The sequence below is a fragment of the Cannabis sativa genome, chromosome 6, assembly GCF_029168945.1.
Source record: "Cannabis sativa cultivar Pink pepper isolate KNU-18-1 chromosome 6, ASM2916894v1, whole genome shotgun sequence".
NCBI classification, from domain to species: Eukaryota; Viridiplantae; Streptophyta; class Magnoliopsida; order Rosales; family Cannabaceae; genus Cannabis; species Cannabis sativa.
In genome coordinates, this window is record NC_083606.1 from 547,083 (window position 1) to 563,971 (window position 16,889).

General features: G+C 27.0%; 2 protein-coding genes across 3 annotated transcripts; both read left to right on the forward strand.

Annotated features, from left to right (window-relative positions):
- The first annotated feature begins 25 nt into the window (after positions 1-25).
- LOC115725009 (probable amino acid permease 7) lies at positions 26-10,458 on the forward strand. 2 transcript variants are annotated; one of them, XM_030654407.2, is made up of 6 exons: positions 26-299; positions 765-986; positions 1,532-1,625; positions 8,470-8,684; positions 9,078-9,439; positions 9,945-10,458. In XM_030654407.2, exons 1-6 carry the CDS (start codon positions 146-148, stop codon positions 10,344-10,346), a joined length of 1,449 nt encoding a protein of 482 aa, XP_030510267.1. In that variant the 5' UTR covers positions 26-145; the 3' UTR covers positions 10,347-10,458. The 2 variants fall into 2 exon arrangements, with proteins under 2 accessions (XP_030510267.1, XP_030510269.1); XM_030654409.2 differs by lacking the exons at positions 26-299; positions 765-986 and adding exons at positions 7,728-8,056; positions 8,284-8,377 and having other exon boundaries at positions 1,526-1,625.
- Positions 10,459-13,391: 2,933 nt separating this feature from the next.
- On the forward strand, positions 13,392-16,860 carry LOC115725195 (probable amino acid permease 7). Its single transcript, XM_030654630.2, has 8 exons — positions 13,392-13,571; positions 13,714-13,797; positions 14,410-14,646; positions 14,752-14,845; positions 15,335-15,549; positions 15,632-15,765; positions 15,878-16,105; positions 16,281-16,860. Exons 2-8 carry the CDS (start codon positions 13,725-13,727, stop codon positions 16,680-16,682), a joined length of 1,383 nt encoding a protein of 460 aa, XP_030510490.1. The 5' UTR covers positions 13,392-13,571; positions 13,714-13,724; the 3' UTR covers positions 16,683-16,860.
- Positions 16,861-16,889: the final 29 nt, after the last annotated feature.

Sequence of the window (16,889 nt, forward strand, 5' to 3'; positions counted from 1 at the left end):
TATAGAAAAATGTCAACAACAACAGTACAATTCGATCGGTATTATAATAAGACTAAGTGTGTCTCTTGATGAAAAAAATAGAAAGAAAGAAATTTAAAAACATTTTGAGGTGTTTGTGTGAGGAAGGAAAAGAAGTAGACACAATATGAGTTTGATTAATATTAATAGTGGAAAAGATGAAGAAGAACATGACTACTATTACTCATCATCATTAGTAGTACCTTTGCTACAACCAAAAACACTTTCCAATTCATCATCATCTCATCATCTTGATTCCAATCATCACCAAATAAAAACAGGTAATTATATAATTTGAATCGGTCTACATAAAATGTTCTTTCTTCTCTTGCGAATATTATTATAAATTTTGCAATAGAATAATTTTCCCGAAAAGTTTAGATCTTCGTGAGAAAAGTACTATTTGGCTCAGTCACTGTAATGACTTTCTAAAATTAGATAGTGACCTAGTCTAAATGGTACCTATATATTTTTGTTCTCATTTAGAGTATTCTTTCTTCTCTTGTGAATATTATTATTATAAGTTTTGCAATAGAATAATTTTTCCAAAAAAATTAAATTTTCATGTACTATTTAGCTCGGTCACTATAATGATATTTTAGGGTTATAGATAGTGACCTAATCGAAATAGTATTTGTATATTTTTGTTTTCTGTTCTCATTTCTACGAAAAGAAAAGGAGTGCATAATAACCGAAATTTGTTGTTGTTGTTGTTGTTGTTGTTGTTGTTGTGTTGTTGGTAACAGGGAATATATGGAGTTGTGTAGCACATATAATAACAGGAGTTATTGGAGCAGGAGTGTTATCACTTTCATGGAGTGTTGCTCAATTAGGTTGGATTGCAGGCCCTTTAGCCATCATAGCATTTGCAGCCATTACTATTGTCTCAACTTTTCTTCTTTCTGATTGTTACATATTCCAACATCATCATTGTTCTTCTTACATGGAAGCTGTCAAACTCCATTTAGGTATGTACATTATACAAATTACTTTTCACGAGTGCAATAAAATATTTAAATTTTATTTTCGATATTATAAATATTTAAAAAAAAATAAAAATTTATAAGTAATCTTAAATAATTATAATACACACGTACGATTGTAAAAAAAATTCTTATAAATATCGAAATTTATAAAATATATACCGAGAGTAGCCCTAAAATTTATTGGGTACTTAATTCTATCAATAACGATATAATATACTAAACGTAATAAATAAAAATATATGTATATAAAAAAATTTAAAATAATTTTTTTTCTCTTAAACTAAGTTGGCACTAAACGTAAGCCTAACTCACTTTAATTCACCTTAATAAAACCAAATATCCCTTTTAAATATATACTTTATAGACTTCTATACGAAAAAATATTGGTTAAAAAAAGTCAATACCTAATAATTTATAACTACCATTCTTCCCTAGCTACTAGTCTTATAATTTTACTTTCTTCACAAATTGTAATTAATATAAATTTTATGATTGATGCATGATTAATTATTATTGTGTATATATAGGGAAGAAATGGGAATATGTGAGTGGATTTTTTGTGATTTTGAGCTTATGTGGAAGTGGGATTGCTTATACTATCACATCAGCCACAAGTCTAAGGTAAATACATATTTATTTTTCCATGTTTCACTATATTTTTAATTACTATAAAATTAATTATATATAGCATAATTTGAATACTTTGCTCTTTAATTAACTCTCCCACATTGTTTTCTTAATTATTGTCATATTACTATTTCTCTTATAAAAATGTTGAATTGGTAAGTGATTAAATTGTTTTGACATATATTATAATTTATAGTCTTGGATGAATCATCTTTCCCCCAAGCTCATCAAATCCACCAAATAATACAACATTAAACATGATATATATAGCATAATTTGAATATTTATTTAATCCATATTTTCCTATCTTTACTATAAAATTAAATTAGCATGCATGGTATATATAAACATAATTTGAATATTTTACTCTTTATTTTCTCTACACAATATTTTCTTAATTATTATATCATATTACTATTTTCTTTTATAAAATGTTGAATAGGTAAGTGATTTTTTTTTTTTTTAATATTAGAATTATTAACTTTGGATGTGCTAAATACACTTATAACACAAATATGATTATAAGTCAATTGTATTATAAATTTAAATTAATTTACTTTTAGAATTATTCTTTAGTGTTGTTATTCAAACTTGATCATGAGGAGATCTAGCTTTGATATACTTCATATAAACAATCAAGGGTGACAATTCTTTGTTTATGAGTTATATTTGTGTCGTGTCGAGACCCAAATCCGTTAACTTTTGTGTGAATTTTGAGTCGTGCTGTCTTGTCTTATTCGTTTTCCTACCCCTATAAACAACTCGTGACGAATATGAAAAGAAGAAGAGAGTACAAAAAAGATTGAAATGATGAGATATATCTTCATTGATAGCAAAAATAGTCAATCACTGAAACAACAATAATAAATGTAGGGAGCATTAATAGTAAATAAGTAACACTAAATTTTTAGAATGGTTTATCCGAATAAAAATATCAGAGTTTAGTTCGAGCATAAATAGTAAATAAGTAACACTAGATTTTTAGAATGGTTTATCCGAATAAAAATATCAGAGTTTAGTTCAAAATAATCATAGTGTGAAATAATAAATTAAGAGCTTATTAATTTAACCTATTTATAGGTTACATAATGGGCCTTGACCCATGATCAAGTTAATCATAGATTTGATATGCTTAATTATGGTTAAGTTATAATTTAAATGTAACTAATAACAAAATAACATTTAAATAAATCATCTCAAATGAATATTCTTCAAAAAAGATTCTAGAATCTTGACCCGAAAACACCACAAAGTGCACAACGACCTGAAGAATGCCTTATTGGGGGTCCAAGACCTGGAGAATACCCTAACCCTAGGGTGATGGGTCTTGTTGTTCTACAGGCCGCGATTTTCTTTTTAGTTACTTTATGTTGATCGAGTTGAAAATCGATGTTGATCAAGATCTTGTCCAAGAAAAAATTACTAAGAGAGGCCTAAAATGGTGACCTAGGCACTGGTCCTTGCACTTCAAAAAGCTCTTTGTTAGTTGCAGGATGCAAAGTTACAAGTGACTTTTTTAGGTCATTACATTTTGGAGAATTGATTCAACCTTTAAAGAAGATAGTTGAAATAGATCACACTAGAGTGCATTATGAGTTTAACTGTTGTTTTACTTGTACATTTTTTGGCCACGGGTCAACAAATTTTGTTCATATCATCTTGTCAAGTATTATAGATAACAATTTCTATCTAGATAGGAAATACATTTAGTTTTACAAGAAAAACACTATGACATGCATAGTAGTCCAAATTTACTTGTCATAAGATTGCAAAGTCAAGTTTTTCCCTAAAAAAAGTCAAGCTTTCTTGTCTTCTATACTAACCAAACTTTTTTTTTCATTTATGAATTGAAAAATGTATGATATATCTCTATACATTTTATAATAGAAAACAATACTATTAATTTTTTTTTTAAAAAAAAAATAAATCAATTCATTTTCAAATTTATAAGATTCTAAAGGAATTCGTTTATGATAAATCAAAAGGGTACTAAAAAAATTGTGGAAGGATAAAAAAAATTGTGAAAATCCCTAAAAAAGAAGGAATTTTTTTTAAAATACACAAAAATAATAAAAAAAAAATACAAAAATACGATTGTACGAAATTTTAAATATTTTTATGATTTTATTTACAGAAAATACGGTCTTTTGATGTATTTTTATGTTGTACTATTATTAATTTACTGTTGATTTTTATTATTTGTGTGTTATTTTTTGTTGTTGATTTGATTTGGATGTTATTTTTATGTAATTTTTTTGTTGTTTTTATAAAATATCGTAAAAATGTTAAAAAAATCTTTAAACGTAAAAATATAAAAAATTTACTAAAAAAAATAGTGTTTTATGTAATTATTGAAAGCCAAAATTTCAAAATATATATCTTATATAATTTTTCATTGTAACTAAAATGTCATCACTAAAAATAATTTTTTTAATAATATATGTATATGATCTAATATTATATATATTAAGTTTTTTTCAAATTATTTTCTTGCCCTAGTAGTCCAAGAACTAGAATACCAATTCAACAAGACAAATATTATTTTTATATAATAATATGTATATTTATATATTTGACAACACAAGGCAAGATTTTTATCAAAAGACTTGACTTATGAAACAACAAACTTAAAAAAGTAAGTGGACCAAAGTTAAAAAGGTAAACCCACCCACTCACTAGTTGATTATATATACTAAAACAAGACAAAACATTGAATTGACTTTGTGATAGAGCAAGGAGCTTTAATATATGGTCTTAATATTCATGTTATAAAGCTAAAGAGATCAAATAATTAATACAACACAAGTGGTTCTTCATCACTATTATATTAAAAAAAAATAGAATATATTGTTATAGGGAATGTTCATGAGTACCTTAATAATATTAAATGAAGATTGAACATGATAGTTTAATGAAATATTACTATGTGATCTTATATGATTACTTAATAATTTTTTAGTCACAATAAATTTTTATATGATTAAATGTTAATTTTAGTCGTAACAAAAATTATTTGTTATTAAAAAGTAGTATTTAAATGCAAGTTGTCACTAATTTATTTTTAATCATGGCAAATTGTAGCTAAAAATATATTTAAAGAATAAATTATAATTTTTGTAACTACGTACTACACGTTTAGCTACATACTTTGTAGTGATAACACATGAATAATAATTTATATTTAGTCATAATTTTTTGTCACTTTTAATCAAAAAAAATTATTTTGACTAATTAAAAGTAAGATTTTATATAGTGTATATTTTTTTTTTTGATGAATAATATATAGTGTATATTAATATCTAATATATGGTAATTGTTATCATTAATTTAAAATTAAATTTTACTTATTTTAATTTAAAATAAAATATATTAAAAAAGCATAGAACTCATGTCACAATATATAGTATTTAACACCTTAGAATAATAAATAGCAATACTCGATTCCCAAACTCAATAATAGTACTCCAATTCATTTTTTTTATACATAGTAGAAAAAAAATGGATCACATAAGATACTAATCTCTTTTCTGTTGTTATTGTTTTAGACAATATTCTAAAACCCATATAATTATTACTTCATTTTTTAGTAGAAATGCTAAGAGATACCAGTAATATCTAGTACTATTTTAAGTATTATATCGTTATTGATAGAATTAAGTATCAGATATCTCATAGAATTTAAATGTAATAATTTTTACGAATATCGCTAATCAATCGCGTACATATATTTAGTGATAATATTTTAGTCACAACATGAATTTTTTGTGATTAAATGTGACTTTTAGTTACAAGAAAAAGTTACGTGTGACTAAAACATAGTATTTAAAAATAAATTATCATTAATTTAGTTTTAGTCACAAACGTATTGTGACTGAAAATATATTTAGTTACAATAAATTGTAATTTTTGTGACTAATATTTTTAGCCACAAATTTTTTAATCATAATATAAAAATAATGATTTATAATTAATCACAATATTTTACTTTTAATCATAAATTTTATTCTGACTAAAAATATCATTTTCTTTAGTGATATAAATACAATATCACATGATACCAACTCCACCATATATAGTACTCTTCAAAAACTACAGCCTTTAATAAAAATTCACAAAAAAGTGAAAAGACTACCAAAGTCCAATCACAATCTTTGGCCATGATAGAACTAGAATCTAATTATAAAACTTTCTCTCCAAACTTTATCATGATAGAATTGGGACGTTCAATTTCACTAGTTGTAAGCTAAACAAAGACAATTGATTATATTGATAAATTGTCCTTTTGTTGTTTACTAATAGTAAGTAGAATGGACTAACCAACCACTCACTCATTGAGTGCATTTTATGGTCCTCAAAAAATGACCTTAATTAATTACTTCACATGCATATGTCACTATTGTTTATGAAAATCAAAAGCGTCTATAGATAGAAAAATATTAAATCTCTCGATCGTTACAAAATAAGTTCATAGGTATGGAAGAAACATCCAAACAACTATACCAGTTATCAACAAACGCCCACTTGATCATGTTATGAACCATAAAATTACAAGTTCTTACAATATCAAAAAGAAACAACAAAAAAAAAAAAGAAACAGTTCATTTTCAATCTCCCATCTAAAATCAGCTCCAGCTCCAGTAAGTGAATTGATAACCATCTTTAAATCACTTTTCACAATAGTAAATTTGTACCTCTTTATCTTTATCGTATCAAACGCTAAATAACAAGCATCCGCCTCTCCAAAATGTGTCGTAAAAGTCAAAAGTCCAATTTGACCGTTGTCACCCATAGCACTACACCTTGATGGTCTCTATGCTTAAACATGGATATTCAAGAAAAAGTAGTAAGAAAATTCCAAGATGAAGATGACATTTGATTAATTGATTCCTTTTCTTTACTATTGGACAAATACCCAAATATTCATGGAGACTAGTTTAACTTTAAAGTATATATCTTTAGGTCTTTTCATTTTTTCCAAGATTTTTCTATTTTTTCTTCCTTTCTTTCCATATTCATGTAACTATTGTGACCATACACATATTACCTCAAATTACAATAATGTATTTATATCATATATTACCCCAAAATAATAATTTTAATTTAATAATTATTAAAAACATTAGTTAAAGTATATTTCAAAATATTAAATATTTTTTTAAAAAAATAAACTAAAACTTCATTGAAAATAAAAATTTAAAACAAAAAAAAAATAATCTTAAAATCAAGAAAATTATTTAGTTAAAAAAATTAAATAAGAAAATATAAGTTTAGAAATAGATTTAGATTTATTTTTATTAATTTTAAGATTAGAAACTATAAAATCCAATTTCTATTTATTTACTTTTAGATTTTTAAATATATATATTTTCTGTTTTTTAGATTTTTTAAAAAAATATATATACTTGAATTACAGCCAATCTTTCAATATCTTATCATAGAGTTGCAATAATATCTTATTTATTTAGTTATATTTTTGACAAATAATAATATCTTATCTTTGTACGTATTAAATTCTTTCAAATAATTCATTTTTATAAATATAAGGCTTCACATTTAATAATATTTTCATATACCTTACAAAAAAAATTAATATTTTTAAATAAGGTGCCCTTATTTTTTTGCTATAAAAAGGGGACCTATAATAATGGATATACCAATTCAAAGTTTTAAAATATATAAATATTTATATAAATAAAATACTCTAAATTTTTGAAAACAAAGATTCTAACTTCTACTACCAAAAGCTTTTATTTCCTTTCTTTAACAAAATTTCAAAAAAATTAATTATATTTTAAGATAACATATTTGTTTTTCCCAGAAGATAATATTTTTAAATATTTTTTTTAAAGTTATTTTCTTCAATTAATTCACATTCCTAATAGAAAAAATTAATCTCTATAAATACATCTCTTCTTTAATTGGTGTTATTCCATTTTGAGACACAAGAGACAATTCACATGTTCACATGCACACAAAATAACAAAACACACAAATATATTTATCTATAAAATATAACATATTTATATTTATAAATATAACATATCTATATTTATATATATCAATTATTATAACCTAACTCACCACCATAAAAAATAGGAAGTGTAAAACTTGAACAAGAAAAATGGCTGTGCAGCCAAATTTCGAACTGGAGAGGGATTTTTGCAACGACGACGGGCACCCGATTCGAACCGGGACACTATGGAGTTGTGTGGCCCATATAATCACAGCAGTTATTGGAGCTGGAGTGTTGTCCTTGGCATGGAGCACAGCTCAATTGGGTTGGATTGGAGGCCCAATTGCATTGCTATGCTTTGCCATAATCACATACATCTCTTCTTCTCTTCTTTCTGATTGTTATAGGTCACCTGATTCTGTTACTGGCAAAAGAAACCAATCTTATATTAGTGCTGTTACACTCCTTCTAGGTAGGTATAATCTTTCTTTTTTTTAATCTAAATTAAAAAACAAATCATCGAGAACGAGTCCAGATTGAGTCAGGTGATTCTGTTTAATGTTTATTGGGCCGAAAGGCTCTTTCGGCCCAATAAAAATGAGAAACCACCTGATGATGATGATTCTGGACTCGTTCTCGAGCTTTTGAGCTATAATTTTTGTTTTTTTCGAAATAAAAAATTTGGGGTTAATTATTCAGGTAGTAAACAAGCTTGGGCTTGTGGGTTACTTCAATATTTGAGTATGTTTGGAACTGGTATTGCTTATGTTATTGCTACTGCAACGAGTATGAGGTAATATATTTATATATATATATGTTATAAATTTATTGTGTTATTTAATGTTTTTTTAATGAGTTTTATTTATTTATTTTTTTTTAATGTAGGGCAATTATGAAATCTAATTGTTATCATGATAAAGGGCATAAAGCTCCTTGTTCATATGGAACAACTATGTATATGGTGCTATTTGGAGTGGTGGAAATTTTTATGTCACAAATTCCTGATTTTCATAACATGGCTTGGCTTTCTATTGTTGCTGCTATTATGTCTTTTGCCTATGCTTTTATCGGATTTGGATTAGGTTTTGCTACCGTCATAGGTGAGTTTTCGAGTAATACTGTAATTTTTTAAAAAAATACTGTGTAAGTTTTATATTATGTACTGCGTTAAGTTTTAACAGTTATTTCACGGTTAGTTTTTAGTTGTTCCACTGTTAATTTAATTGTTATGTTTTATTGTTTTACGGTTATTTTATAAAACGACAATATTTTATTAAAAAAAAAAATCCATATAACAGTAAAATTGTAAACTCTTGCTCAAAATCTAATATTTTTTTAAAAACTCGTTTATTCAATTACTAAAACCCTATCTCTTTTCTTTATTATTATTGTCATTTTGCAAAATAGCATTCTTGATATCAAAAGATGATTTTTTTTGGCCATACGTAGTTTTGGACTTGCTCAACTAAATTTGGTAATATTTTTTTTGGTAGAAAATGGACAAATTCATGGAACCCTAACAGGAGTACCGGCTTCAAACACCGCGAACAAACTATTTCTAGTCTTTCAAGCGCTCGGGGACATTGCTTTTGCCTATCCATACGCGCTTATCCTTCTCGAGATTCAAGACACCTTAAAGGCTCCTCCAGCAGAGAACAAAACTATGAAGAAAGGTTCAATGATTGCAATCTTTGTGACAACATTTTTTTACCTAGGCTGCGGTTGCTTCGGTTATGCAGCCTTTGGTAATGACACACCTGGAAACCTCTTAACTGGATTCGGATTCTATGAACCTTATTGGCTCATAGACTTCGCTAATGCTTGCATTGTTTTGCATTTGGTTGGAGGATATCAGGTAATAATCTAACATATTTTTCCAAACTTTAATAATTATTTTTTTCCTAAAATAAATAAGTAAGAAACATAACAAAATTTAGCTTTTTCTCGTTAAATTTCAAAGAGATTTTATACTGAAATTTTTAACTTTTTTACTTTTTTACTGTGATAGAATTTTTTTTTCAAAAATATTGTGTACTGTAATAAGTTTTTACGGTTATTTTACAGTATTTTTTACTTGTTCCACTGTTGTTTAATTGTTTGGTTTTGTTTGTTTTACGGTTCTTTTATTAAAGAAAAAAAAATAAGTGTAAAGTTAAAATTATGTTTTTTTTTTTTTTTGGTGTAAAGTTAAAATTATAAACTTTACCTAAAATCCAATATTTTTTTTAAAAAAAAAAATCCCTTTAAAAAACCACTTAAAATATAGTCACAAGCAGTGAACAAAAATAGTGTTTCAAAAAACCAACTTTTTCATCACTTTCTCAATTCTCATTTTTTTTTTCTTTTTAATTTGAATGCAGATATACTCACAAGCAGTATTTTCAGTGGTAGAAAAATGGTTCGCAAAGAAATATCCAGACAACAGTTTTGTGAATGATTTTCACACAGTAAAAATCCCATTACTACCAAAATTCAAAGTGAATTCATTGAGACTTTGCTTCAGAACATTTTATGTGATATGCACAACTATAATTGCCATGATTTTCCCATATTTCAACCAAGTTTTGGGTGTTTTGGGTGCCTTGAATTTTTGGCCATTAGCCATATATTTTCCAGTTGAGATGTATTTTGTACAGAAGAAAATAGTGTCTTGGTCATCAAAATGGATTGTTCTAAGAACTTTTAGCTTCTTTTGCTTACTTGTTACTATAGTTGGCCTCATTGGATCTCTTCAAGGCCTTATTACAGCCAAATTTAGTTAACAATAATTAATTAATTAATTATTATTACAATTAGTTTAGAGTGCATTTTTTTTTGTTTTTGTTGATTGTAATGTTATTCTATACAAGTGAATGAAGAATGGATTATTATAAAGTTTGATACTTTTTTACTTTCTTTATTTTATTTTTTATTCTTTTCTCATTTTTAGTGTTAAATTGTGTTTTTTTAATCGAAGCAATAATATCATAAGAAAAGTTTCAAGTGTACAAATAAGACGAAAGAATAGGGAGAAAAGAAACAGCAAAATTAGAGAAAAAAAAAAAAAAACCGACAAAAACATAAATAAACGACAATAATTTTGAAAAACGACATTAAATTTCTTATAAAATACTAAAATAGTGAATGGTGGAAAGAAGAAAACGACGGTAATATCATTGTATTACGGTATTTATATAATAATATAATAATATTGCTGCTCCCTACATAGTCTTACATAACATAAAAATGACAAAACGACGTAAATGTAGTGAAACGACAATATATATGAAAAACGACACACTAACGTATAATTACTGTGGAAAAAGGAAACGACATGTTCTGAAGAAACGGGAAACTAACAAAACGACATAAATGTAAATAAACGACAATATATTTGAAAAACGACAAACTAACGTAGACTTACTGTAGAAAATGAAAACGACATGTTCTGAAGAAAAAGAAAAGGACAAAAATATCGGTTTGCGACAAATCGAAAATAAAAGGGGGACGTCATCTTAAAACGACAATACATATTAAAAACGACAGCAAAAATAATTATAAGGAAAAGACCGAAAAAGACAGGAAGAGAGAGAATATGAGGATGAGAGTGAGAGTGACGTTAGTAATTAGAAAACGACAAAAGGAGAAAAAAAATATCAAGGAAAACGACACAATATGAATGAGGTGCAATGTACAATTAATTCTTTCCACCTAAACTAAATAATTCTATCATGTGATTTATTTAAAATAAAAAAATGAAAAGAATATACAGTTAAATTTAGAGTTGTAAAAAGGTTAATTTTTTTTTAAAAAATCTTTTTCAATATTTGATTCTAAGAATACATATTGAAGTATTATTTTAAACTTTTTAAAAAATTATAAATAATTTACTATACTGACAATAAAATTGATTATTATTTCGATTTATCATGCTTGAAAAATTAAATTTATTGTCTCCCATTATAAATTAGAATACTTTCAAAAATTACAAAAAAATAAAAAGTAAAATACATTTTCATAAAAATAATTAAGAAAAATATTGAAATAATAAAAAAAAATATTTACAAATAGTTTTATGTTCTTTACAAGAATAAAAAAAAATTAATAAGCTATGTTTTATTTTTTATTAGAAACTAAAAATAAGGAAATGACACATGTCAACCATCTATCCATAAGATGCATAACCTAAATTAATATAATAAATAATAGTGAATTAGTGATGTGTTCTAGATCTTATCGATTATTAATATTTATAATAATAATTAAATTTTTTAAAATATGAATAGTATATAATAATCAGTTCTTATCAAACTTTTTGTTGTTTTTTTGTTTTTGTGGTGCTGTTCTTATCAGCTAAACTTTCTATAAATTAAAAATTAATCGACGTTTAATTTAATCAGTTATGTTTGATTTTTTTTATTATAATAAATTATAAATAAAAAAACGACACATGTCAACTTTATCTCCATATAGTGCCAAACCATAATAATAATAATAATAATAATAATAATGGAGTGTTCTTATCAATTATGAATATTTTTATTTTTTAAATTTATATATATAAAAAGAATAGTTAGATTTTTTTATAAGTTATTCAACGTTTCATTTGAATTTAATTTAAAGATTGTCTCTTTTAATGTTGGTTATTTTTTGGTGTTGTTTGTTTCTTAGATAGCATTTCAGTATTACATTGCTCAAAATTTTAGCTCTTTTGGTAAGATTCAATTGAACTTATTTGTGCAGAATCTCAATTAGAGATGTTTATTTAGATTCACTTTCTTTAGTATCAACTATTACCAAAAGAATGTATTTTTTAATGAGCTAGGAGTACTGTGTGAGGATGTTATACAATTATAATTTTATTGTCCAAATTTTTGGGAATAATTTTGTCCCATGTAGCTTGCGATTAGAATTCTGCAGCTTATGGTTTAGCAAAACATGTCTTTCGGTTAGACGATAAGCTACCCTAGTTCGAGGAGGTGTCGCTACCAATTGTTATAAATTCTACCTCACAAACTTTTCTGCTTATTAGAAAATGGCTAAAATTTAGGGGTACGATTTGGTACATGTCAAAGTCTAGAGTGCACGATTTGTTATATGTCAAAATTTGGAGGACATGATCTAGTATATGAAAAGAGAATTGGTAAAAGACACCACTGGTGTCTATCACCCTCCTTAGTATCATACTGCTATTTGTGTAATTAAGTATCAAATCTCATATAACTTAAGAAAATAACTTTTAAGAAATATCGATAACTAATAGTGAGATACCATATATAAAAGGTGTTAGCTATTATTGGTGTCCAATAACAATGGTCTATAGAAAATCATCACATTAGGCATTCGTTAATAAAATTGAATCAAATTGGATAGAATTTTTTGAATCTAACAATCTCAATAGTTCAAATAGCACAATTTAATACATGTCAAAGTTCAGAAGATACAATCTGAATATATAGAAAATCATCACAACATTCATTAATAAAATTAAACTAAATTAAATAAAAAAATTTAAATCTAATAATTTTAATAATTCACCAAACAAAATTTAATACATATAAAAAATTTCAGGAGCAAAACAAAAAGAACACGTGTCAACTATCTATGTAGAGTGCATTGTATACCTTAAAATTAAAGAAAAAAATAAAAAAGAATGATGTGTGAGTGGGTACTATGATTGGGCCGCAAAGTCGTACAAAAGTAAGACACATGGAGTTAGAAAGAGCCGTACGACTCTTTTACTCTAACAACCTAAGATCACGACACGTGTCACACCACCATCCCTTTCTCACTATAATATATATTATATATAAAGATTGCATATTTATTTGACCAATATCATTCTTTCTCTCCCTCTGTATATCATTATCACCATTTTTGTTTAAATTCAAGTTCTTTTTTTGTTTCTCATAAACAGAATAAACATCATATCATTACTCATTACAGAGACACTGAGATAAAGAGAGAGAAAGTTTATAGCTTTTTCTAGAATATACTTCAGATTACACGTATGTTCTCTTTTGTTTCCTTCCAATCATTATAATTAATAGAAATTAATTCTTTGTCATATGATGATGATGATGATGACTCATATCATATATCTATATATCTGTTGAGTTGTGTGTGATTGTATGATATAATTAATCTCAGGTTGAGACGCCATGGTTGGAGTTGGAGAAGCTCATCATTCTCAAAACACACCATTATTACCTAAGTTTCCCCGTAAAAGAACAGGTAAACTCAATTTTCTATGGTTTTTCTCATCTGGGCAATTCCCATATTGTGTATCTATTTATATATGGTTTTTCTCATCTGGGCAACTCTCTCTCCCAGATTTCATCACTCTTTTAATATGTATATGTATATATATATATACACATATAAACATGTATATTAAATGTTTGTTTGTTCATTTGGGCTGAATTTAAAATGTTGAAGCATATTATGTGTTGTTAGATTGTCTTTTATTCAACTTGGCAACTCTCTCTTTCTCTCTTAGATTTCATCACCCTTCTGATATGTGTGTTTATATATATATATATATGTATATGTATATTAGGTGCTTGTTTGATTGTCAGTTTAGTCATCTGAGCAACACTATCAAAGATTTCATAACCCTTTTAATATGTTAACTTTTGAAAAGTTCTGAATAGTTTAAAGTACCTTTGATTGGTTTAAAGTTTTTTAAAACTGAAATATCAGAAACTTTGTCATCAATAATGTGAACTGTGCAGTATTTTTCATCATCAGTAACTTTTATATTACTAATTAGTGATTACATTTAGATGTTCAAGTTCAAAGTTTTTAACTTTTTTTCTTTTTTTGAATGTTTTGAATTGTGAAAAGGGAATGTATGGACAGCTATAGCACATATCATAACAGGGGTAATAGGCTCAGGGGTATTATCCCTTTCATGGAGTATGGCTCAATTAGGTTGGATTGTTGGTCCTTTAGCCATGGTTGCCTTTGCAACCACAACCCTTTTCTCAGCATTTCTTCTCTGCAACTCTTATAGATCACCCGACCCCGAACATGGTCCTACTCGAAATCGTTCCTACATTGAAGCTGTTGATATGAATTTGGGTAACAAAACAAATCATCCCTTTTCTTTACTTGGTTGTATTATCTAATATAATCCAATAATTCATGGCTTCTTGGTGTTGATGTGATTTGTAATGGTTTTTGTAGGGAAGAACAATTCTTTAGCTTGTGGCTTTCTTCTCCAGTTGACCATGTATGGATTTGGCATTGCTTATACTATCACATCTGGTATTAGCATGAGGTATGTTGTTATGCTTTTGCTTTATCACTATGAGATTGCTACCGTTAATTTCTTATTTCAATTTCTTTATCAACTTTCACGTCCGAAAACATATGTTAGATTTTTTTTTTCATGGTGCTGTTCATTATTATTATAATGTCAAATCTGTAAATTTTTAGAAAATTCTGAGGAGTTTATATTATAGTACATCTTCGCGTTTGTAAACATACGATAAAATGTTTTTTATTGTTTGCAAATTTTTAAATCGGTTAAAGATACTGTAAATTATTCGATTTTTTTTTAAATTTTACAGAGATAATGTTGTAACTATAACAAATACCGTTATCAAAAGAAAAAACAACTCTAGCATATGTTTCTGAAGTAAAAATTGTACTAAGAGATTGTAATTAGTACTCATCTAAAAAGTATCACTTTGTTTCGATACATATTTGGATTTAATTTAAAACTTTAAAGTTCATATTGTTAACATTATTCTGTTATTATTACCAGAGCAATTCAAGAATCAAATTGCTACCACAAAGAAGGGCATGATGCTCCATGTACATATGGAGATACTTATTACATGTTACTATTTGGAGTTGTTCAAATAACATTATCCCAACTACCTGATTTTCATGGCATACAATGGCTCTCAGTTGTTGCTGCAATCATGTCTTTCACCTATGCCCTTATCGGATTGGGATTAGGCGTCGCAAAAGTCATCGGTATGTATGAATGAATGTGATAGAATTGAACTCTTTTTTCACCTCATTTCATGTCTAAAAGTTTGTCATTCTATGAATAAAGGTCAAGGCTTTATTGAAGGCAGCATAACAGGAATTTCAACAACTAATCCAGTTGATAAAATATGGTTGGTATCTCAAGCCCTTGGAGATGTTGCATTTGCTTATCCATTCTCTATAATTCTCTTCGAAATTCAGGTAAAAAAATAATATTTTAAACACATAAGAGAAACAACATTCAATGTTATTAACCCTTTGGCTTTGAACAACAAGAGAGGCTGAAACAACATTTTTTTGCTGAATTTTGAAGGACACTTTGGAGTCACCACCACCCGAAAACCAGACAATGAAGAAGGCGTCCGCTATATCAATAATCGTTACAACATTCTTTTACCTCTTCTGTGGAGGAGCTGGATATGCTGCATTTGGTAACTACACACCGGGGAACCTAATGACCGGGTTTGGATTCTACGAGCCATATTTGCTCGTTGATTTAGCTAACATCTGTGTTGTTCTTCATCTAGTTGGCGGTTATCAGGTATTTTGCAAAAGTTACTAATCAGATCAATTTCTGCTTAATTGTTATCAATTTTATTTTTAACATGACAAACAGATACAAAAAATGTAACCAACCTGATCACAACCGAAAAATTCCTTTTTTTTACTAATTTTCTTTCTTTACTTAATATGAATTTTTCGGTTTTTATTGGCAGATATACAGTCAACCATTATTTGCTAATGTAGAGCAATGGTTAGCTGAAAAGCTCCCAGAAAATGGAGTTATGAACAAGGATTACAGACTCAAAATTCCACTAATCTCAACTTTTAGAATAAACCCTCTTAGGCTGAGTTTCCGAACAGCCTATGTCCTATCAACAACCGTGATCGCGATGATCTTCCCTTACTTCAACCAGATTCTTGGGGTGTTAGGAGGCATAAACTTCTGGCCATTGACCATATATTTTCCAGTTGAGATGTACTTGAAACAGGCAAATGTTGAAGCTTGGACAACAAAATGGATACTGCTTCGGGTTTTTAGCACCGTTTTCTTGGTTATAACGGTTTTCGCCTTGATTGGATCCATCCAAGGAATAATTAGTGCAAAGCTAAGTTGAGAGAACATTAAGGTTTTTATTTCCATTTGCATAGTTTTTCTGTTGATTTAGGTGGATTGTTGTTAGTTGGTTGCTAAGTTTTTTTTGAAAATGCATCCATAATTAAGCATTTTGCATACATGTAAGACATTTTATGTAATAAGTTAATAATATTTTTCATGAGTTTAATGATTGATTATAATATTTGTACGGATACAAGTTACAAGC

What these genes read in the sequence shown, in the direction of transcription:
- LOC115725009 (XM_030654407.2), top strand. Translation starts at nt 146, where the DNA reads ATGAGTTTGATTAATATTAATAGTGGAAAAGATGAAGAAGAACATGAC. An exon ending in TCATCACCAAATAAAAACAG is followed by an intron (nt 300 to 764) that starts GTAATTATATAA and finishes TGTTGGTAACAG; the next exon opens with GGAATATATGGAGTTGTGTA. An exon ending in ATTTGGTTGGAGGATATCAG is followed by an intron (nt 9,440 to 9,944) that starts GTAATAATCTAA and finishes ATTTGAATGCAG; the next exon opens with ATATACTCACAAGCAGTATT.
- LOC115725195 (XM_030654630.2), top strand. Translation starts at nt 13,725, where the DNA reads ATGGTTGGAGTTGGAGAAGCTCATCATTCTCAAAACACACCATTATTA. An exon ending in GTTTCCCCGTAAAAGAACAG is followed by an intron (nt 13,798 to 14,409) that starts GTAAACTCAATT and finishes AATTGTGAAAAG; the next exon opens with GGAATGTATGGACAGCTATA. An exon ending in AGGCGTCGCAAAAGTCATCG is followed by an intron (nt 15,550 to 15,631) that starts GTATGTATGAAT and finishes CTATGAATAAAG; the next exon opens with GTCAAGGCTTTATTGAAGGC.